Source organism: Chiloscyllium plagiosum, unplaced genomic scaffold, assembly GCF_037043375.1.
Source record: "Chiloscyllium plagiosum isolate Xiang-an unplaced genomic scaffold, Cpla_swu_hap1 HiC_scaffold_49, whole genome shotgun sequence".
Lineage (NCBI taxonomy): Eukaryota > Metazoa > Chordata > Chondrichthyes > Orectolobiformes > Hemiscylliidae > Chiloscyllium > Chiloscyllium plagiosum.
Genome location: NW_028270187.1, coordinates 17102418 through 17126216, shown reverse-complemented (window position 1 = coordinate 17126216; position 23799 = coordinate 17102418). Strand labels below are relative to the sequence as shown.

The 23799-nt window shown below is 41.7% G+C and overlaps 1 gene segment (V, D, J or C); it reads left to right on the top strand.

Annotated features, from left to right (window-relative positions):
• Window positions 1-3450: 3450 nt before the first annotated feature.
• On the top strand, window positions 3451-23533 carry LOC148135630 (Ig heavy chain C region-like). The segment is given in 7 exon segments: window positions 3451-3601; window positions 3729-4061; window positions 5251-5295; window positions 16604-16909; window positions 20090-20401; window positions 22344-22652; window positions 23108-23533. Coding segments are annotated over 7 exon segments (1746 nt in total).
• The last annotated feature ends 266 nt before the right edge of the window (window positions 23534-23799 follow it).

The following is a 23799-nucleotide window of genomic DNA, read 5'->3' as shown; positions in this document are numbered from 1 at the left end:
AACTGTATCAATATTCAAACAGTTGGTCCAGCCCTGAGGAGCTAATAGGCCCATTTCTAAACGTTGTTCCTCAGGATATTTTGAATATTCTTGACTTAATATCATTGTAAACTGTCATGAAAAAAATGCAGATATGTTCCCCAGAAATGCTGACAGCAACATACCTTTATTCAGCCAAGATCAGCACCATGAATTAAGAAAGTTTTTAAAAAACTTTCTTTTAACTGATTATTGACAACACAGATTTCACAAAGTGCAAAGTACAGAGGGGAAGGGTGGAGGGGTGGGGGTGGGCGATGTTCACTATTCCCTGATGTCTGGATGCTTTTGTGAGCAACAGATGAATCTGTGAACCAGATTCAGGATGGTACTACAGGTATTTCAGCAGATACTGTGTACACGGAATTCTCCCATAAATCAGCAATGACATGAACATTTATCTTTGATGGTGTTTGAAGCCAACTAAAATTGAACAATATGGTGGGAGAAGTTCCTTTCATTTCTTTGAACTAGTAACAAGGGACACTGTCTGTGGACCTGGGGTGGCAGGAGGATCTTTCACAGCAGAATGTGAGGGAACAGAGTCACCGTTGGAAATCCAGATAGACTGTAACTTTTGTCACTGGAGGGTGAGAGTTCGGGGGGGGGGGGGGGGAGGCGGGGGTGACCTCATACAAGTTTATAAAGCCATGAGTGGAAAGGTGAATGGCTCTAATTGACATGATTCATACTGGAAATGTACGAAGCTTTTGTTTCAAAAATATCACATATCAATAAACTCCACCTGACCCTACGGCTAGCGATGGTCTAATTAATGGTGCCAGACAATGCCTGGGACAACATCTCTTTATTCAACTAAAGTCAGCAATATACATTCACAATGTGAAAGGCACAAACTGTACTTTTACCCAGATCAGCCAATTTCATCTGCAGTCAGACACAACTTAAAATTCAGACCATTGCACAGAAGATAGACGAGCGCTCACAACATTGGAAATGATTTTGTTTGATAAAAGAATCCATCGTAGACTTCCTCAGAGCAATTCGTGTCAACAAACTTGTTTTTTTGTGTGTGGGGGTAGCGCACGAAATGTTACTTTAATCCGATTGATGTGAACCATTTGCACTTAAGAAATTGTTTGAAAACGTCTGTCACAGTAGATACGCGAGTAAATTTTACAAATCATTGATCAAAGGGGACAATCTTTTTTGGATTCGAGGAAGATCCATAGTGAAATTTTGTAAATGTTTGGAGCTGGGATTGTTTTCAATTTTTGACCCAGACATTGGGGTATTTTCCCTATGGTGGGGGATTTCACCAATAGGGAACATGCTTTTCCAATGAGAGGAGAAAAATTTTAAAAAGAGATCAGAGACAACCTTTTACACAGAGAATGGTTTGTGTGTGGGATGATCTGGCGGTGGATACTTACAACCTTTAGAAGACATTTGGATCAGTAAATGAATATCAAATGTTTGGATGGATATGGGCCAAGTACACACAGGTGGGATTAGTTTAGTTTGGGATTAGGACTGGCATGGACTGGTTGGACCGAAGGGTCTGTAACCATGCTGTATCACTACATGACTCTATGACTATTGATCAGTTTTTCTCAATACTAAACAGTGCTGTAGTGATCCTTGAATGAACTGTTGATGTTAAGGTTGTGTCTGAGACTCTGCGAATATTTCCTTCAATGAGAGGAGGGACTAGTTCTCCAAGTTACACAACTGAAAATAAACTTTTCTCCAGCATTGTTGCTGAGTCGTATTGTTTCTGCGGAGGCGGTGGTTATAGTTTGTAGTTGGCTTTCCACCAACTGGTCAACCGTGAGACAAAATATCTTTGATCCACTGCAGAAACTCCACCTGCTTCCAGTAAATGAAACTGGGAACTCAAGGACCTTTTCTGTCATCAGCTTAATTGCTGCCAACTCTTGGATCTGGCCGATTAAAGGGAAAATGAATCAACTAAACTAAAATCCTACCAAACAAACTATATTTTCCCATTAACTCACAATGGACGCATTTCACTTGGTATTTCTCCCTTTAAAAGGAAAGTCACTGAATACAGCATTCATTGTATGACTATCAGAAAACAGGACATTGAATGCAGTGACGTTCTGGTTAGTTCAGTCTGTTTATTGAGTATCTTTAAAGCTCCTGAAAATGAAGTTAATGGATCCAAAATCCCACATTGCAGTAACATTTGTTATCATCTCAAAGTAAATTAACAAAATTGAATTGGTTCAAACTCACATCACTTGTTACACCATTCCCTGATTCATGCATCTCATTAAAACTGAGTGGGCCCTTTATACATGGTTAACACTGGTGTAGTGTAACAGCGAATGTTTGCTGATTTTTATGAGTTAACTGCCCTGTCAGAGCTATCAGTGAGCAGAGAAATGTACTGTTTATAACCTACATTCGTGATAATTATTACTGTAATACTCTAACTTAACCAAACATTCCTGATGTACCCAGACTGTTACCTGCAATGGTTTAGACGTTGAGGGTTTTAAAAAAAAGTTATGGACTGTCTTGTTCTAGTTCATTTGATGCTCTTTCAAAAGTTTACCTCGGTGTTATGTATCACTGCGGACTCACATTTTGTTTCTCAGGCACACAGCTTTCCTTTACTGGGCATTTTCGTGTCGGAGCAATTTGAAAAAAAGATGCAGGGAGAGACATTCTGCAATGTAAGGAGGTGCTTCTAATCTCCGGGTCCAAACTGTTTAGTGACATACACTCACATTCTGAACATAATCACTTTAGACATGCTCTATATTAGGTTGCCGAAACTGAATTTAGAAACGCAGATTAGAAATGGTATGTTATTTTGTAATGTGAGAGAGACTTTGAGTGACAGCAAAAATAAAGTCATTCATTTTGTTGGCTAATAATATTATTGAAGTTCTTTTTAGCTTTATCTGCTTGTGGTGGAATGTAGGATTAAAGGGAGTTAACTTCTAATTGAATATTCTTAATATAATCACTTTGGACACGCTCTGTATTCAGTTGACTAAATTGAATTTTGAAATGTCTAGTATGAATTACATGTTATTTTTTAGTGCGACAGAGACTTGCAGTATCCAGGGAAGAAAATCTCAACTGTTTTATTAGCTAGTAATATGTTTGAACTTTAATTTTAGTTTTATCTGCTTGTGAATGAATGTAGAAATAAATGGAGCTAACTTCCAGTTGAATGTTTTTTTTAAACAAAATACATGCAACTATCATGTGAAACAGACCTGAAGCTACTCAAATTTACTTCCAAAGAAGCTATTCAGCAAAACAAATATCCCAAGATGTGCATGTGTCCATGTTTAAGCAGAACCTCATGTAAAGACATGACCCCATGTGTTCGGGCTGTCCAAGCTGATACCAGGATCCAGTCTCAGCCTCCAGCAGGAAACCAACATGCGGAAGCTGTAAGCCTGCCCCTTCCGATGGCCGTATAAATCCTGGGCACTGGACCGTAATTCAACACTCCTGGGTCGGCTCTGTTTAGAAAGATCTTAGCAGAACCGCTTCCCACAAGTTATCAGAATGATTGTGTCGACACTTTTTCTCAGTTTGTTACTGACTTTCTTATCATGTGAGTGTTTGTTGTTCAAGTCTCTCTTTGTGACTGTCTCAATGTTAGTCTACGGCAGGAATGTAAAAGACTCAGCCATCATTTCACCAACATTAATGCTCATGGTTTATTTGTTTTCTTTTTAAAGGTGTCCAGTCGGAGGTTGTTTTGACCCAGCCAGAGGCAGAGACTGGCCGTCCCGCAGGCAGCCTGAAACTGACCTGTAAAACCAGCGGGTTCGATCTTGGCAGCTACTACATGCACTGGGTCCGACAGGTTCCCGGACAGGGTCTGGAGTGGCTGCTGTACTACTATAGTTCATCCAACAATAACTATGCACCAGCGGTTAAGGGTCGATTTACTGCGTCCAAAGACACTTCAAACAACATTTTCGCGTTGGACATGGGGAACCTGAAGATCGAAGACACCGCCATCTATTACTGTGCAAGAGACCACAGCGAGAGGAACCAGGGCTGGACCCGTTCAAAAACAGCTCGAGGGAACATTTTGTCAATTCCATCATAAACTGACGGTCAGTACGAGTTTTAAATGCAATTATACCAACTGCAATCTGAAGCAGACCTCAGGCTGCCTCTTACAAAACTATCAAAGAGGAAATGTACCATTTAAACTAGCAAACTGCTGACACAATGGGACAATGTTTTGGGCATGTCATATGTACTGCTAACACTTCCATCAATTAAATGCTCGGACAAAATGTTAGTTTTAATATATCTGACAGCTCAGGAAATCACTGCTCATTGTTATGTCAACTATGGCATCAATTCTAAACATGATCAGAACTAAATGGCTCTTTCAAATGAAAATTGAGACCTCGAGTAAAGAACAGAGAATGAGTGTACTGGTCTACATCATTGTGATACTACAGTGGGTCACAGTGTTGTGCACAGCGACATCCTCATACAAAAACCACTGACAAGTGTTTATCTCAAATTGGTGATTTCTACCATGGCAGGAGCGAGAAATAATGTGAGATGCAATTTAAACGCAATCCAGTAGTGCTAGTTTGTACAAATGTATAATTTTTTCTACCTTCTTCGTGTTGATTGTCAAGTTAAATACAGACCAAACCTGGAAAAGTATTCCAAGCTTTCAAAATACAATGGATCGTAAAAGCTGAAATAACACACTGAATCATTTTTAGAGGAGTCTAAATCACTGCTGTCTAGGAAGTGAAGAAATTCTCTGCATTTTACAGTTTACAGTCTGTCATAGTATTTGACACAACGTATCTCACAGTGATATAACTGGGGTGACACTGCAATTATGACCAATACAAAAACCTATTCAGCCTCCATTGTTTGAAACTGGTCAGTGATTACTTCTACAAACCGTCTTAACTTGCAGTGCAGTATTAGTTCTGTGCGGTTTAATGCCAGTATCACTCTTTAATTTGTAAAAGTGTTGGGTAATTATCGATACCCCAGTTGGGGATTTTGAGAATCAGCTCATGTGTTACTCTGTGAAGTATAAAATAGTATTAACATTAATCAAGAATGTTCAGAATTCACTAGCACAATTATGTGATGAAGATTTATCGTGACTTTATTTTGCCTGTGGTTCTGAAAATTTAAAATGATGGTAGATTTTTGATTTGTTTTATACAGAGTTATTGTGTGACCCAGTCCAGAGGATGTAACACTGTGACGATCTTGATTACTGGGGCCAAGGGACCATGGTGACAGTGACTTCAGGTAAGACCCTTGAACTTTCTTAGTGACTTTTTAAAAACTTTCTATTCATGTGACTAATTTCTGAATTAAATGAAACTCAGATTCTGTGCTGAGTTTGGTTTGGTTCGGATTGATTTTTGTTCAGACTGATTACAGACTTCAGTTAAGGCTCAGCAAATAGTTACAATGGGGATAATGGAGTCAGTTACTCGGTGTATCTCTTTTTTTGATCAGATGGGCATTCTGTGTGGCTGGGTTACTTGAAACACCTAATGTCTCTTAATCAGTCAGCTATAAACAATGTTTAATGTCAGTGACACCCTGACTGTGAGTTTTATTATCAACAACAAACGCTAAGAATTCAAAGATGTTTGAGACATTACTGAACATGATTAAAATATGCTAAAATATCATTATTAATTTCTTGAATATATGTTCTTACCCTGATTATATTTTCGCATTTATTTTGTTAATTTTGTTGATGACAAGCAGGTTAGAAACTGTCATACAATTTTCTTGCGGTGCTATATTGCATTCTGTTGATTAGATTCTGAGTTTGTTTTACTTGATTCTGTTGAATTGAGTTGATTAGATTTTGGCTTTGTTTTAGTTGGTTCGGTTTGAACTGTGTTGATTGGATTCTGACTTTGGTTTTACTTGGTTTTGTTGAATTGTGTTGATTGGATTTTGAAATTGTTTATTTGATTCTGTTGAATTGAATTGTTTGGATTCTGATTATGTTTCATTCAAATCTGTTGTTCTGAGTTGATTGGATTCTGATTTTATTTTCCTTGATTCTGTTGAATTGAGTTGATTGGATCTTATTCAGTTTGTGAAATTGATCAGCGTTTTTATGCTTTCTGTAATCGGTGTTTTCTTTCTGGTGAGGAGATTGACTCTCTGGATTACTTTTCATTACCAATATTTGTGAAGTTCTTTGGTTTTTCATGAATCATTTCTGCATTTGTTAAACTTATATGACACATTTTTCTCTGCTTGATTGAAAACATTACATCCATTTGTAACGGTCTGAAAAACAACTTAAGGCAGAAACCCGGAAGTGTGAGAAATGAAAAAAACGAGTTTCTAATGCATTGACTTTTAAAAGAAAACTCAGTTCTAATAGTAAACTAACTGAATTTTGTTTTGAGTAGCCTCATTCAAAATAAAATTTGGGACTAAAATCTGAAACTGCAGAATTGGTCAGATTAAGTAATTAAAACTAACTTAAAATTATAATGTGGTAATATTTGTCCATTCAGTAATTTTGTTTTGACCATGAAGTGATTAATCAATATATGCCTTCAACCGCTCTACTGTGCGCTGCACAAGATTGACATGATCAGGAAGGATGTACAGGTTGGAAATAAATAGAACTGTTGCCAGAAACGTTACAGCTTTAAGTGTTAAGTCCCCTCACAAACAAGGCTGCTGTTATGACTTGTTATTTCTATTCAATTTAATCATTAGTTTGCTGGATTCTGAGCAGGTTTGTTAGACTTCAATTTGTTTTTTTTTGTGAGGTTACATCATGTTCTTGGTTCTGTTGAAAATGTTTGCAGAGCTAGTTCTGCTGCAAACACACCGTGTTGTTATCTGGTGATCATTGATCTGTTGAGGAGGGACTGTGCTTGGGTAACATTAAATATGTTATATTTGGGAAACCGTTTCTGGTTTCTACATTGTTTTTGCAATGTTAACACGGTTGGTGACAGTGAACCGCTCCAGGTTCCTCATTCAATGCGATCAGCATGCGAGGTGAAATTTCATAAAGCCTAATATTAAGTGAAAGGCAAATCGCAAAGGTTTTAGAAATGAAGGGAAAACAGATACCTTTGGGCGCCATTTTTACTTAAAAGTAATAATTAAGGATTAATCTAATCCATGCTTTACAATCCAAATTCAGAACTCCACTATCTAGTTCAATCACAAGGTGTGTTTTTTAACAGTTTACAAGTCATAGAGAAATATAAATAGAATTCCAAAAGTCTAATGTTCTAATAGTTCTTGCTGTTGAGCAAAAATGCCATGACTGTGTTATAATTGATCAACACACACCTTTCAATTCCGCTGTACACTACATACATATTTTTCTGGCTGGAAAAGATCATTGGCAAATACCATTTGGAAATTCTGCTCAATTCTATGAAGAACAGGTCAGTTTCACTGCTTTGATCAGTTTCACACGTAACTTGAGTTAATTAATTGTTATGTCCCTGATTAAACTGGATTTACTGGATAAAATAAAACATTAACTGAATTATTTAATCTGCACAGTGCTTTAGGTGTTCCCAATCTGTGCATTTTAAATAAATAGTTACATTTTACAACAAAATATCAACTGAAGAGTCATTCTTTCGGAGCAACTGCTATAGTGAATTATGTGACCAAGGCCAAATTTCGAATTAATTAAAATAATCCATTCATGACCTCGCAGGGCAGCAAGGTGGCTCAGTGGTTGGCACTGCTGCCTCACAGTGCCAGGGTCCCAAATTCGATCCCACCCTCGGGTGATTGCCTGTGTGGAGTTTGCACATTCTCCCTGTGTCTGCGTGGGTTTCCTTCGGGCACTCTGGTTTCCTACCACAGTCCAAAAGATGTGCAGGTCAGGTGATTGGCTGTGCTAAATTGCACACAGTGTTCAGGGATGTGTAGGTTAGGGTGCATTAGTCAGGGGTAAATATACATTAGGGGGAATGAGCCTGGCTGGACTACTTATTGTTCAGAGGGTCAGTGTGGAATTGTTGGGCCAAATGGCCTGTTTCTATACTGTAGGAACCCTACTCTTAAAACCATGGGAGTGCTTGCTGCAAACGCAGAGAATTCATTTTACATCGATGTGTTCAGACGGATGCAGTGTTCACAAATTTGCAGAAGACATAAACTAGAGGATAACAGAGCACATGGTTTATTCAGACACTGAAAAGAGAGTAATATTTATTTTAATTAATATACTTGACCGATTTATTGCAATGTCGTGATCGGAAGGAATCTGCTCACATTAGTTAAGTGTGACAATCATTTAGATTAGATTTCCTGCAGTATGTATCGGGCCATTTGGCCCAACAAGTCCACACCGACCCTCTGAAGAGTAACCCACCCAGACCCATTCCCCTACCCTATATTTACCCCTGACTAATGCACCTAACACTATGGACGATATAGCATGACCAGTTCACCTGACCTGCACATCTTTGGATTGTGGGAGGAAATCCATACAGACACAGGGGAGATTGTGTAAACTCCACACAGGCAGTCACCCGAGGCTGGAACCGAGCCTGGGTACCTGGATCTGTGAGGCAGCAGTGCCCACATTTACTTAGACATCCGCTAAAGCGGGCAACTCCCGTTTTCAATTCATACCTTTTTAAACATTTTAGTTCATTAAAAGCAGTTAACAAAAAAATGACCTTGCCCTAATTCCTTCAACAGAAATGCTTTCCACACTGGAATGCAGTATTGACTTTATGCAGTGCATGCAAAATCTCCACAGTTCAAGGAACGTTTTAAGAATATGTAAAAACAATTTAGAGAATAATCCATTTCCTCCGGATCTGTGCTTTAATTGGCGATATTTCCCACCTCAATAATTTTGTTAAATACAATGACTTATTAAGTTTATTAACTCAGTGGTTATTTATGTTCATTGTGAACACATTCTCGTTCACATTAATCCTCTGGTTAGTTCCTCTGATGAATGTTCAATTACAGTGAATATATTTGACGTGAGGAGTTGAGCAATGTATCCTCTAGGATTAAGTCTGTTGTGCAGTTTGTTTCAGTGCTATGTCTGACTAACTTGTCAATGGTCCTGACCATTTGTAAATTGTCCAGTTCGGATACCTGAATCTCAGACAGTTCAATTTCATCTCGCGCTTCAAAACCACTTTTATCTGCCAGAAATACAATATTCGATTAGGTGCCTCAGAATTGAGAGCCCTGACTAAGTTGTTCCAATCAGAACGAACATTTCAGGAACAAAAGGCAGATAGCAAGAGTTTTGAAATTGTTGGCAACAAGAGATATTTGCTGCATATTTTCTTTGTGCCTCAGTTATGCAGGACATATTCCGTGGCACAATGTAGAATCAGAATTTTTTTGCATCTTATTATTTGAAAACCTATTATCAGCTTTTATTGTCACTGGCAACGGTCATATTACACTTCAAAACATTTTAATCTTTTCCAAACTAAGTCGACCGTCTGGTGCAGCAACATTCACAGGGGAAAGAGGAAGGGAGTTCTAGGTTGGAATCCAGTGACAGTGAATTGATGGCAATGCAATTCCTAGATTTATTCCTCTGTAGTTCCCATAGAGTTTGAACAATTTGGAGCTGCTGTCAAAGCATTCTTGGATATATGTTGAAATGTTACTTTCATTGTACAAACATTCTGGAACAATCCCTAGTTGTTGGAAGGTGATAATAACTAACATGGTTTATGTACTGTCAAAACATGTGGGCTGTGTTCTCCGTGATGGTGTCAAGCTCATTGTGTTCAGGTCTGTTGTGATGTTGTAGTAGAGTCCCTGATTCTGTGCCAGGTGGCCTGTGTTCACTTACAACCTGTTAGAGAGGTATGTAACACAATCTCTTATCAGGTTACTTCAGTGCAAGAAAGCAGATTGACATGTCTGGGTGTTTGTTGGAATTCCACTCACAGAGGCCAATGAAATCTATTCAATCGCAGTCCTGACTTGTGTCTCTTAGATATTAAACAGAAATTTGGTGGTTCGCAGCTTTTTCCAGATCAATATTTGTTCACAAGCTTTTGGGCATCGCTAGATGGGGTTAATGGAGTAAGTGCTCAAAGAAATCCCAGCTTTTGATTTGCTGTTCAAACAATATCATTTATAACTAATCCAGAATGAATCATTTTCGAAGCATATTTGATGAGATTAGGCTTAGGCTGGTTTACTTTATATTAAACCAGTGCTGGAGCTGAATTTGATTGTTCAGTACGGTGGGAGTTCCGCTAAATCCAACACTTGCTGCAGATGGTGATAGCTTTTCAGTTGGTCTTCAATTGCTATCTCAGACCGTCCAGTACCTCTGCTAAGAATTCTTTTTCCAACAGGAGTCAAGCCAATGTAATCACTGTTTATCTCAACAGGTGTGAGCTCTTGTGCCAAAAACATGAAAACAATTTGGTGAAGAGGGGGGGTGGGGGTCTCTGGATGCGAAAGGTTAACCTTGCCTTCTCTCCCCAGGAGCTGCTAGACCTGCTGAGTTTCTTCAGAAATTTCTGTCTTTATTTTGGTTTTCTAGCATTTAAAGTTTGTTGTTTCATTGAAAAAAGTTGTGTTCGATGAAACACGTTCTTCAGAGAAAAGATGCATTTGAACAAATTGCGAATGTTCAGAGATATTAAATATCAGAGAATCATTGAATTTGATCGCCCTGATCTCGAGCTCTAGTTTCACAAGAAACTATTATGAAGTAACAACACACTCCAGAGTGCAGTGGCTGCTGTAATTGGGTGGAAGTTATTTTGATCACTCAAATAGAGAATGTCAATGATCCCGTTCCAAATAATCAACAGAAGGTTTTTTTACAGCATGTGTGAAACAATTAATTTGTTGAAATATTTTAATAAAAAGTGTTCACCACCAGTGCTAGCTTAATGAATGACACAATGATAGGAAGGTAGGAGCAAGAGAAGGGCACTCAGCCCCTCGAGCTGTTCCACCACTTACTTAGATCATGGAGCATCTGTGAGCTAAATCCACAGGTCTCCCTTTGGCTAAAACTCTTTAACACCTTTGATTAACAAGCAAAAACTATCCCAGATTTACTGATTCGACTGCCCATAACAAAGGGAGACACCATTTCTGAAAGACATTCCTGTGAGTACTGTGACACAATGAGGCTGGAATTAATTGCTCATGAAAGTAAACTTTAAATCTCTGACAATTTCCAATTGAAACATCCCAATCATCATATTTCATTAATTTAACATTATACTTCCCTGGAATAAAGAAATATAATGTGTGATTGCCTTGCTAAAAATGCGGGAAGCTTCCTTCCTATTACATGATTAAGAAATAGCTCTGTTCATTCAGTGAAAACACAGTCAAATCACACAAAAGGAAACCATGTCATCTTGTGGAGACACACAAGTGCCTCAAATAATTTTCAATTCTTCCACTGGTTGTTTGAATCTCTAGACAGGTGTGGAAGTGTCAGACCTTTTATATCGCCTTGAGAAACCAGTTATCATCAGTCTATTTGAATTGCTGAAGTTTGTATGGTATTAGCACATTCACAGCGCTGTTAGGAAGTGAGTCCCATGGCTGTGATTGAGGAAGAGGAAACGGCAGAGAAATAGTTGAGAGTCAAGTTGAAGTCTAATTTGTAGGAGAGCTTTCAGTTGAAGCATTTACATGCATGTGCGCCCTTATCCTCAAGGATCACAGTTTTGGAACATGCTGCTGAAGGGACATGTCAGCATGCAAACTGGAAGCTGAAGAAGGCCCCGCGGCCCCTCTAGAATGCTATTCCATTCATGGGATCATCATTAATCTTGCTGCTCACCAGTCTTCCCAACACACCGATAATATTGAACCTGATTGTTTACTCTCCAGCAAAAGAATGGTGAAACTTTGGAATTCTCCACCACAGAAATTGATTGAGGACAAAACATTAAATGATTTCAATAAGGAGATAGATTCCTTCAATCCTTAAAAAAATGCTCCGGTTATGTGGGAGAAAGGCAAACAGGGTACAATATTGGTTGAAAGCCATGAAAACATTGAATGGGGCATGGTTTGTAAGTTTGCACGTAACACCAACATTGGTGGTATAATTGGCAGTGAAAGTTATCCAAATGTACAATGAGATCTTGATCAGCTGGGCCAATGGGCTGAGGAGAGGCAGATGGAGTGTAATTTAAATGAATACGACGTGTTGCTTTTTGAGAAGACAAATCAGGTCACAACTTACAGAGTTAATGGTAGGGCACTGGATAGTGATGTTGAACACAGGGCCCTGAGGGTCCAGATTCATAGAGTCTTACAGAGTTCATGGTAAGGCACTGGATAGTGATGTTGAACACAGGGCCCTGAGGGTCCAGACTCATAGATTCTTGTAAGCGTTGTCTCAAGTACCTAGTGTGTTGAAGGTGTTTGGCACATTGGTCAGAGCACTGAGTGCAGGAGTTGGGGCTTCATGTTGTAACTGTCCAAAACATTGGAATGAACTGCCAGAGGAAGTGGTAAATGCAGAGATAGGTCCAACATTTAGAAGACATTTGAACAGCTCCAGGAACTGGATAGTTCTGGATGGATATGGGCCAAAGGCAGGCAAGTGGAATTAGTTTAATTTTGGAACTCTGGTCAGCATGGATGAGCTGGACCAAAGGAACTGTTTCTGTGCTGTATGACTTTATGACTCACTGACTTTATGGTGGAGTAGGCTCAAAGTTGGAAGGTGGTGAGCAAGTGAGGGGCTAGATTGGGCATGTGGGAGAGTTTGGGCTGGTAGGCTGTGAGGTGTTGGCTGCTGGGTAAGCTTGCATGCACTCTGTCTGGCAAGGTGGCATCAAGGTAAATGGTAATGGTCACAGGATAATTTGGTCGAATTGTGCTTGGTAGGTGAGGGGTAGTTTGAGCTGAAGTGCAGGAGGTCTGTCTTTGCCAGGCTGGTTTATGGAGAGGTGGGCAGGATGCCAGGCTGGTTAGTGCATAGGTGGGCAGTGTGCCAGGCTGATTAGTGCAGAGGTGGGCAGTGTGCCAAGCTGGTTAGTGTAGAGGTGGGCAGTGTGCCAGGCTGGTTAGTGCAGAGGTGGGCAGTGTGCCGGGCTGGTTAGTGCAGAGGTGGGCAGTGTGCCAGGCTGGTTAGTGCAGAGGTGGGCAGAGTGCCGGGCTGGTTAGTGCAGAGGTGGGCAGTGTGCCAGGCTGGTTAGTGCATAGGTGGGCAGTGTGCCAGGCTGGTTAGTGCAGAGGTGGGCAGAGTGCCGGGCTGGTTAGTGCAGAGGTGGGCAGAGTGCCAGGCTGGTTAGTGTAGAGGTGGGCAGTGTGCCAGGCTGGTTAGTGCAGAGGTGGGCAGTGTGCCAGGCTGGTTAGTGCAGAGGTGGGCAGTGTGCCAGGCTGGTTAGTGCAGAGGTGGGCAGTGTGCCGGGCTGGTTAGTGCAGAGGTGGGCAGAGTGCCAGGCTGGTTAGTGCAGAGATGGGCAAAGTGCCAGGCTGGTTAGTGTAGAGGTGGGCAGTGTGCCAGGCTGGTTAGTGCAGAGGTGGGCAGAGTGCCAGGCTGGTTAGTGCAGAGGTGGGCAGAGTGCCAGGCTGGTTAGTGCAGAGGTGGGCAGTGTGCCAGGCTGGTTAGTGCAGAGGTGGGCAGAGTGCCAGGCTGGTTAGTGCAGAAGTGGGCAGAGTGCCAGGCTGGTTAGTGTAGAGGTGGGCAGAGTGCCAGGCTGGTTAGTGGAGAGGTGGGCAGAGTGCCGGGCTGGTTAGTGCAGAGGTGGGCAGAGTGCCAGGCTGGTTAGTGTAGAGGTGGGCAGTGTGCCAGGCTGGTTAGTGTAGAGGTGGGCAGTGTGCCAGGCTGGTTAGTGTAGAGGTGGGCAGAGTGCCAGGCTGGTTAGTGTAGAGGTGAGTAGTGTGCCAGGCTGTTTTATGTAGAGGTGGGTAGTGTGCCAGGCTGGTTAGTGTAGAAGTGGGCAGTGTGCCGGGCTGGTTAGTGCAGAGGTGGGCAGAGTGCCAGGCTGGTTAGTGTAGAGGTGGGTAGTGTGCCAGGCTGGTTAGTGTAGAGGTGGGCAGGATGCCAGGCTGGTTAGTGCAGAGGTGGGCAGAGTGCCAGGCTGGTTTATGGAGAGGTGAGCAGCATGCCAGGCTGGTTAGTGTAGAGGTGGGCAGAGTGCCAGGATGTTTCGGGGGTGGAGGGTCACTGTAATGAAGTGACAGGTGGACGTGTTGTCAAAATGCAAAGCTCGGAGTCTGGCAAAATGGTGGGTGGTAAAGCACAGATGCGAAAGGAGCTGGGATGCAATGTGCACAGGTTGACTTGGGTAAGGTGAGAGGTCAGTGATCAAGGGCTGAGGTCATGTCTTGGGTAGTGGGCTTTTGTCAGAGGTTGTGAAAATGATGGTGCTAGGTCCAGTCAGGGCCAGATTCACCATGGGCCAGGTACAGGGCGGCAAGAGTGTAAATGAGTGAAAGGAATTGAGATCATATGTCCATCTGGAATATAGAACATTACAGTGCAGTACAGGCCCTTCAGCCCTCAATGTTGCGCTGACCTGTGGAACCAATCTGAAGCCTATCTATCCTACTCGATTCCATTTACATCCATATGTTTATCCAATGACCTTTTAAATGCCCTTAAAGTTGGTGAGTGTACTATTGTTGCAGGCAGTGCGTTCCATGGCCCTACTACTCTCTGAGTAAAGAAACAACCTCTGACATCCGTCATCTATGTCCTCTCCTGCTAGCCATCACTATTCAAGGAAAAAGGCTTTCACTGTCCACCCTCTGTTTATCTTTTATGTCTCAATTAAGTAACCTCTCAACCTTCTTCTCTCAAATAAAACAGCCTCAAGACCCTCATCCTTTCCTCATTAAACCTTCCCACCATACCAAGCAACATCCTGGTAAACCTCCTCTGAACTCTTCCAAAGCTTCCATATTCTCCCCATAATGTGGTGACCAGAACAGTACACAATACTCCCAAGTGCAGCCACACTTTTTGTACAGCCGCAGCCTAACCTCGTGGTTCTGAAACTCATTCCCTCTATCGATGAAAGCCAACACAAAGTATGCCTTCTTAACAACTCTATCAAACTGGCTGGCAACTTTTAGGGATCTATGTACATGGACACCGAGATCTCTCTGCTCAGCTACACTACCAATATGGATTGCCTTGGATGTGTTTCGTGTGATAGGGGTTGTGTGTTCCGGGCATGAATGGGTGTATAGCAGGGTAGGGTTTGTCAATGTGAGTGGGAATTTAGGTCTAGACAGAATAAGTGCAGTGGTTAGTCTGAGACATGAGGTTTGGTGGTGAACTGTGTGTCAGTTTGATAGTTATTAAAGTTACAGATTACTTGTTCATTTCTCAAATCATATTTACGTAAATACTCAGCTGTAACACTCCAAAGTCTCTGAACCTTAATAGTCCTCCATTTTTCAGAGGCCTCCAGAATTCAGAGAATTGTAAATGAGATGTTTCAACTTCCAGCCAATTGGCATGAGTTCAGCCGTGACAGCCATCCTCCCCGTCCCAGTGCTCAGCTCCTGCCTGTTGCTGCAGTGACCTTCCTCCCAGAGAGAACATTCTGCCTTGCATTGATAAGTGAGGAAGGCTCACTGGGCCTGATTTCCAAGTATGGGGATGGCAAACACGGGGGGACACAACTTTAAAGTGAGGGGAGATAGGTATAAGACAGATGTCAGAGGTAGTTTCTTTACTCATTGAGTAATAAGGGTATGGAATGCTTTGCCTGCAACGGTAGTAGATTCGCCAAGTTTAAGTACATTTAAGTCGTCATTGGGCTAACATATGGACGTACATGGGATAGTGTAGGTGGGATGGGCTTCAGATTAGTATGACAGGGCAGCGCAACATCGAGGGCCGAAGGGCCTGTACTGCGCTGTAATGTTCTCTGTTCGATGATTCACTCTGATTTCTGTCCGGGGGTACTGCCAGCTGTTGGGTATTTCCAGCAGCACGGCACCTTGTGGGGCAGCACGCTGGTTCCGTGGTTAGTGCTGCTGCCTCACAGTGCTAGGGACTCGGGTTCCATTCCAGCCTCGGGTGACTGTCTGTGTGGAGTTGGCACTTTATCCCCAGGTCTGTGTGCGTTTCCTCCCACACTCCAAAGATGTGCAAGTTGGGGGAATTGCAAATGTTGTGTTCAGTGATTGGGAGGTTAGGTGCATTAGTCAGGGTTAACTGTAGCATAATAGGATAGGGGAATGGGTCTGGATGCGTTACTTTTCAGAGGGTGGGTGTGGACTTGTTGGGCCAAATGGCCTGTTTGCACACACTGTAGAATTTCGATGAATCTGCATTTCCTTGGTTTGTATTTTGTGAAATGTCTCTGCTCTTCACAGCAATCCAGTAAAAGTGTCAGTTGGTGAGATCTTCAAACAGTTACTGGGGTGGGATCAGGATGTTCTTCTTCTGAAATTATATGGCAATGGTCAAGGTCGAGGGCATGATTCTAAAGAGGGAACCAATGATCATGATCAGCAACTGGTAGGAAACAAAAATAAACCCCAGTTATGCTGTCGACTTCAGCGGGAGCATACTGGCAAACATTTACAGCTGAGGATACATTTGAGTAACTGATAAGGTCAAATTAACAGAAACTAACATGCTCAATTGGTCATTCTATTGTAGAGACACCATCTCCCCCCACGCTTTATGGCCTGGTCTCCTCCTGTCAGGAGCACAACACCGGTTCTGTGATCTTTGGTTGTTTGGCGATGGACTATTCCCCTGACGTCACCAAGGTAACCTGGAAGAAAGGTGGGGAGCTCATCACGACTGGATTGAAGACTTACCCATCAGTGAGAAACAAGAAGGGAACCTACACCCTGAGCAGCCAGTTAACCCTGCCCGAGTCAGCGGTAGATTGCCCCAGCAAAATCTACTGTGAGGTTCAACACAGCGGGACACACAAGAGCAAAGTAATGCCATGTCCAGGTAAGTGTTGTGGGAACTGAGATAAACAGATCATCTGTGATTAACATGAAGAAGGCATTATTTATAACCGTTTTCACAGAATCACCTTATACAGCACAGGAAAAAGGCCCTTTGATCCATCCAATTCACGCCTATCAATAACAGCCACCTAACTATTCCAGTCTCATGTGCCAGCACACGATCCATTGCCTTGTGTGACTTGCCCTTGCAAGGATACTTCATACTTATAATGAGGGGCTCAGTCTCTACATGACTTATTGGTGCTGAGCTCCAGGCTAACACCACCCTCTGTTTGATTTTGTTTTCCCCTGAGATCCACTTGGAACCTCCTGGCCTTACCTTCACCCTGTGCCCCTGAGGCATTGATTTCTCCATCAAGGGGAAAGGTTTCATCCAGTTTACCCTGTCTATGCCTAAAATAATTCTAGATATCATGATAATCTTCTCCCTAATTCTCCTCTGCTCCAAGGAGAAGAGGTTTCATCCAGTTTACCCTGTCTATGCCTAAAATAATTCTAGATATCATGATAATCTTCTCCCTAATTCTCCTCTGCTCCCTGTCTATCTAAACTAGTTTCATAACTAAAACTCTCCAACCCAGACAAGATCCTGGCAAATCTCATCAATACTGCCTTCAGTGTAATCACATTCCTTCCATAACATGCACACAACGCTTCAGTATGGCCTAACCAGTGTTTTATTAAGTTCCAGTATCATCTCACCACTCTTCATTGTCAATGTTTAGGCTAATAAAAGCAAATATCCTCCCACTTTCTTAGCCCCTTTATCCAGACGACACAGTACTATAGGGGATCGGTGGGTACATGCACCAAAGATCCTCAGGCCTTTCCAGGGTTCCACCATTCAAAACGTCATACCTCACAGATTCTTCTGCCGAATTACATCACCTTACATTTATTCAGAATAATTTCCATTTGCAACTTTTCTCTTCACATACAACCAACCCTTTTATATCCTCCTGCAATCTAAAGCCATTATGCTCATGACTTACCAACATGACAGTTTTCATTTAATCTGTGAATTCACTGGTTAATCCTCCTAAATTTGAGTCTCAATCATTGGTATGTAAGAGAAATAGCACGGAAATCAACACTAATCTCTACAGAACACCAGGAGACATAGATTTCCAGTCACGCAGACACCCGATGACTATTATCCCCTGCTCCCACCACTCAGCCAGTTCTAGATCCAATCTGTCAAATTAACTCAGATCCCATTGGCTCTGATTATTGCTATCATTTGGACATCGAGTTATCTCTATGAAAACTACTATCAAATTGTTACACATGACTTCCTCTCAATAAAACCGTGCTGAAAATTGTTGATTTATCTTCCAAATGAAAACTAATTTCACTTCTCAATAGTTTCCTTACCACTGAGACTAGCTTGACAGATCTGTGTTTTCATTATTTATCCCTTCCTTCGTCCTGCATAACAGTGCAACGTTGGCTGATCTACACTCACTTGGCACAACTGCTGTGGTCAGACAGGAATTCTAAATTATTGTCAGCAACCCAACTATTTCATCCTTTGCATCGCTCAACCGCTTGGTATACTTTTCATCTGCCCTGGAAATATAACCACTTTTCATTCAGCAAGACAATACAGAACATCACGTCATGTGTCCTAATTTCTGAAAGTACATCATAACACCCCTCCATGATTTCTGTCCCCACACTGTCCCTCTTACTAGTGAACACTGACACAACACATTCGTTTTGACCACAACCAAATCCTCCAGCTCCACTCCAATAATAACACTTAATGGGCATTACTGTTTCCCGAATAATTCTTTTATTATGAATGAGTCTGTAACTTTTAAAAATATTTTCCTTTATTTTGACTGCTATTATTTTCTCATGGTCCCTTTTGCTCTTCTAATTCCTTTGTCTTTCAAACTCCCCCTTGCACGTTCTGTACTCCATATTAGTTTCTATTGTTTTGAGATTTCAGTATAGACCGGAAGCCTCCCTTGTTTCTCTTTATCTCCCCCTCCATGCCCTTTGGTGTCCAGAGCCCGCTGCATTCTTGATACCACGCAGTGGCTTCCTGGGAAATGTCCTCCCTGTGATTTTCCTATCTCTTTCTTAAATGTGTCACACTGCTCTGACTCAGATTTACCAATAAGTGTCAGCTTCCAGTCCACTCTGGTTAAGTCATTACCTGATCTTACTAAAATTGTCCTTCCCCTTTTCAGAACTTTGGGCCAATTTCTATTCCTTTGCAGTACAATCTGAAATCCAACTGATTTACGATCACTGTCTGCAAAGTGCTCCACCATTGATGTTTTACCCACTGGGTCGACTTCATTCCCTAAAGTTAAGTTCAGGTTCACACCTCTCTTGCAAGGTCTGGATTAAAATTCTCTGTATTAAACACATACTTTGTTCAAATATTCTCCTGGGGGCATTTTCAGAATTGTGCTCCCTGTAAATTTTTGACAAAATGAATATCCAAGCCTATGCTGAGGAAGTTAAAAACCTCTTTTCTCATTCCCCTATTTAATTTCCATGTCTCTGAAATTTGCCCATGTATTTGCACTTGGTCTTTTGGACCAATAGTAAGGTCTATCGTGCTCTCCCAGTAGTTATGTTTGCTGTGTTTTGGTTTTGAAGTACTGTCCATTTGCCTTTGTTCAAGGAGGTATCCATGATTTCATTTCTCTTTACAGCCTAAAATACTCTTGTCAGAATTGCGACAGAAGCAACATTCTGTACCGCACACCCCCTGCCCCCATCATTTTCTATCTTTCCCTGTCTCGCCTGAAGGCACTAAATCCTGGAATATTGAATAGCCACTCCTGCCCAGCTCTCAATATGTCTCCGTGACAGCAACGGCATCATATCTTCATTTATGCCAGTAATTCGTCTGCCTTGTTCATCAGACTCTGTCATTAAAACGAATACCATCCAACGTTGCTATCTCCCTTCTGATGTTACCGGCCTATAGTTTCTGTGCCTCCTTGACTCCCTTGCTGTGTCCTCTAAGTTTAGCCTTTCACATTGTCCTGCTGATCTTTCTGTGTGGATCCCAGCTTCTCCAGCACTCTGCACAATTATGATTCCTGTATCCATTAACCACAAGAAACCTTGATATATGAGAACTGATTGTATTTGTTATGAAATTCGTTAGATAATGTATGTGATGTGTTTCCTAAAGGTCCAGATATTCTCCAACCAACTCTTCTCCTAACTGTGAGCTCCAGTGAAGAAATCGCAAGCAGCAAGTTTGCAACCGTCGTCTGTTCAATCATCGAGTTCCATCCGAAGTCAATCTCCGTGAGTTGGTTGAAAAATGGCCGACGCTTGGATTCTGGCTTCTTCACGTCTCCCGTGTGTGAGGCGAACGGGAACTTCTCAGTGACGAGTCGGCTGATGGTCCCTTATGGTGAATGGTACAACAGTGCGGTCTATACCTGCCAGGTCACTCATGGAGAGAACACTCAAAGTAAAAACATCACCGCACTCCAGGGTAAGAGACACAGACTGAGAGAGCTACAAATCATTCTGAACTCTGATGTGAATCAAACACACTAATTTATCAGGCGTTGTAAACAGCACGGTACAGCTTCTCGTTTCCCAACATGCCACGTGTCTCATTTCAGTTTGAGTGTTACATTAGCATTGCTCATAATTCAACCTTTTGGCAAGTCAGAAAAGCATGTTTCGTCTCTGTTGAAGATAGATATATAGACAGTGAGCTTTGTTAAATAGTTTGTTGCCTGATCATGCTGGGAGAGGCATTCAGAGTGCTGAATACTTGCCTGGTAGCTGCTTCAAGGATAAGTTTGGGGTGGAGGGGGATATTGGAGAGATATCTGATTGAAACATAGAAAATACTGAGAGACTGAGGTCGAGTGAATGTGGAATAGATGCTTTGACTGGTAGGCGAGACTAGGACCCAAAGGCACAGTCTCAGGGTCAAAGGGGCACCGTTTAGAACTGAGATGGGGAGGGTTTCTTCAGCCAGAGGGTGATGAGTCTGTGGAACATGTTGCTGCAGAGGGCTGTGGGTCCAGGCCATTGTGTGTACTCAAGCCAGAGATAGATCGGCTCTTGTTTAGTACGGGGAGAAGGCAGGAGAATGGCTTTAGCCCGAAACGTCGATTTTCCTGATCGTCAGATGCTTCCTGACCTGCTGTGCTTTTCCAGCATCATTCTGATCTAAACTCTGGATTGGCCGAACAGCCTTATTCTGAACCTCTATCAAATTGACGTGGTTAACATATGCAGAGACCCTTACTTGAAAATAAATCAAAATGCGTTCAATGCTTCATTCCCTGCTCAGGAATGACCTGTTGGTTGGACATTGTATGACATCGATTTTTATCTGGTACTGAGCTCTTTAACTTCATTTATGGGATCAGACCACAGACCAAGTGGCTATCACATTTGATGAACTGGGATAAATGTGATCTCACTGAGCTTCTTTAAGATGCTCTCTGTAATTAATGGATGAGGCAGGAGAATAAATTCTGGTGGGAATGCTACAATAGGGATGAATGAACGAGGAACTTGAGACAGGCTGATTTAGCCTGGTTTGGGGTGGCGAGGTTTACACAGTGAGTAGTGGATGTCTATAAAATTAGTGACATTTCCATCGCGTTTGTAGATTAATTTAAGACGCTTTTGTTTGTTTTTTTCTCCCCTGCTCTATGAAGAAATTAAAAAATGCAGCTTGGTAAATAAAGTAAAAGTACAGACCAGTTATGAACTAACTGAATGGAGGCAAAGACTTTAGGAGATGGGTGTCCTTCTCGATATCCAGTGATGTACTCAATGTCTTGTTTTCAGATCTATTCCAAACACAGCCCACGAGGAACAATGACATAAATTAGAGAATGACATCACACCAATAACGCAAAGTATTTTTGATCACGTTAAATATAATGAACAGAATTTCCATGGCTGTACACCGCTCCTGTAACACTTTAGAACTCTGCAAAGAGAATAATTATTATTTATTATAATTTGTCCAAAATTTGGGATGTGATTTGGCAGTCAGTGTGACCAGCAGCACTTGTACCTAAGGGTTATGAACATGGAAATGAACTCATTATATTCAGATTACTCTTCTCACAAGTATCAATAGATGGTCTTAAGTGAGAGACAAACTCCGAAAGAAAGATAATTCCATGGGTTACATGATGGTATCTTCGATGATTTTACTTTTTTCACAGGTTTCACTTGTTACAAAGCCAGTGTTCTTTACGAATAATTACACAGGGTATGTTATAGGTAATCACAAATGTTTCACAGATCAAAATACATCAACAATAGTAAGCATCGTTTCAGCAATAGTTGGATTTGCCATTTTGAAGGTGGTGTCTTCACCCTGTGAAGGAGTAATCTGAAGATTGGCTGTTTGTATCAGAAAGGGGCATTTTTCATTGACTTTGATTTTTGTTTCATAGAAGATACCGAGTGTCACCCTAACACCGTTAAAATCCTCCCACCGCCAGTAGAACAAGTCTTACTGGAGGCGACGGTGACGTTAACCTGCGTTGTGTCCAATCTTCCTTCTGGAGTCAATGTGACCTGGAGACAAGAAAAGAAGCCTCTGAAATCAGAGATTGCTGAGCAGCCTGGACAGAATCCCGACAGCGTGATCAGCAAATTAGACATTTCTACTGAAGCCTGGCTGAGTGGCGTTACTTTTGAATGTGTGGTGTACCATCAGAATCTACCGACTCCGCTGAGAGACTCCATCCACAAAGAGAAAGGTGAGCAGTGAGATTAAAACACAAAGCATCCCATGTGTAATCCAGATCCAGTTACATCAATGACAGGCTTTGATTGGAAATGAACCAACACCGTTGGGGGCATTAACGATGCATCTGAAGGCAGGATAGCTAATTAGCTGATTAAGAAAAAGATGGACCAAAGGATATTGTATTCTGATTAAGTCAGAGAAGGTGGGAAGAAGCCTGGGTTGTGACGTCACCATCAGCAATGACAAATGGACAGAATGTCCTCGTTGTGGGCTGGAAACATGGAGGCAACTTTCACATTAAACTTTCTATTTTTTACTGAACAGTATGTGTACCATTCTGCTCCTTTCGAAATCGAAAGTGAATAAATCCCAAATTTAAAATGGCGTATTTTAATATTTAGTGAAATTGTGATATTGGTTCAGGATTTTTTTGGTTGATTTATATTTGTCTCAAATATTCTGCAGTGATTAATCCACTGGAGCCATCAGTGTCGGTCCTCCTGCCACCAACAGAAGAAATCTCCGCTCAGAGGTTTCTCTCCCTCACCTGTTTAGTGAGAGGTTTCTCCCCCCGAGAGATCTTCGTCAAGTGGACAAACAATGACAAGCCGGTGAATCCCAGTAACTACAAGAACACCGAGGTGATAGCGGAGAGTGACAACACTTCCTTCTTCATCTACAGCCTGTTATCCATTACAGCGGAGGAGTGGGCCAGCGGTGCTTCTTACTCCTGTGTGGTGGGACATGAAGCGATTCCATTGAAGATCATCAACAGAACAGTCGATAAATCCAGCGGTAAACCGAGTTTTGTAAACATTTCACTTGCACTGATGGACACAGTTAATTCATGTCAATAAAAATCTCAAAGTTGCATTTAATAATTCAACAGAAGTAATGAAGTGTTTTTTTTCCTCCAGCTGTGAGTTAAATACTGAATTAGTTGTTTCTCACTCTGACTTACATTCCATCTGTGTAGTTAAAGTGGATTATTAACAGGTCTGTAACAAGTGTCTTGTGCAGTTAATGTTCTCTGCTCAGATACACCCTGGGTCAGAGACAGAGTAAAGCTCACTCATTGCAGGATTCCACCAAGTACCTTATCCATCCTAAATCCCTCTGTGACAAAATCTGACAATGTCCATTTAAGTCAAGGGTAG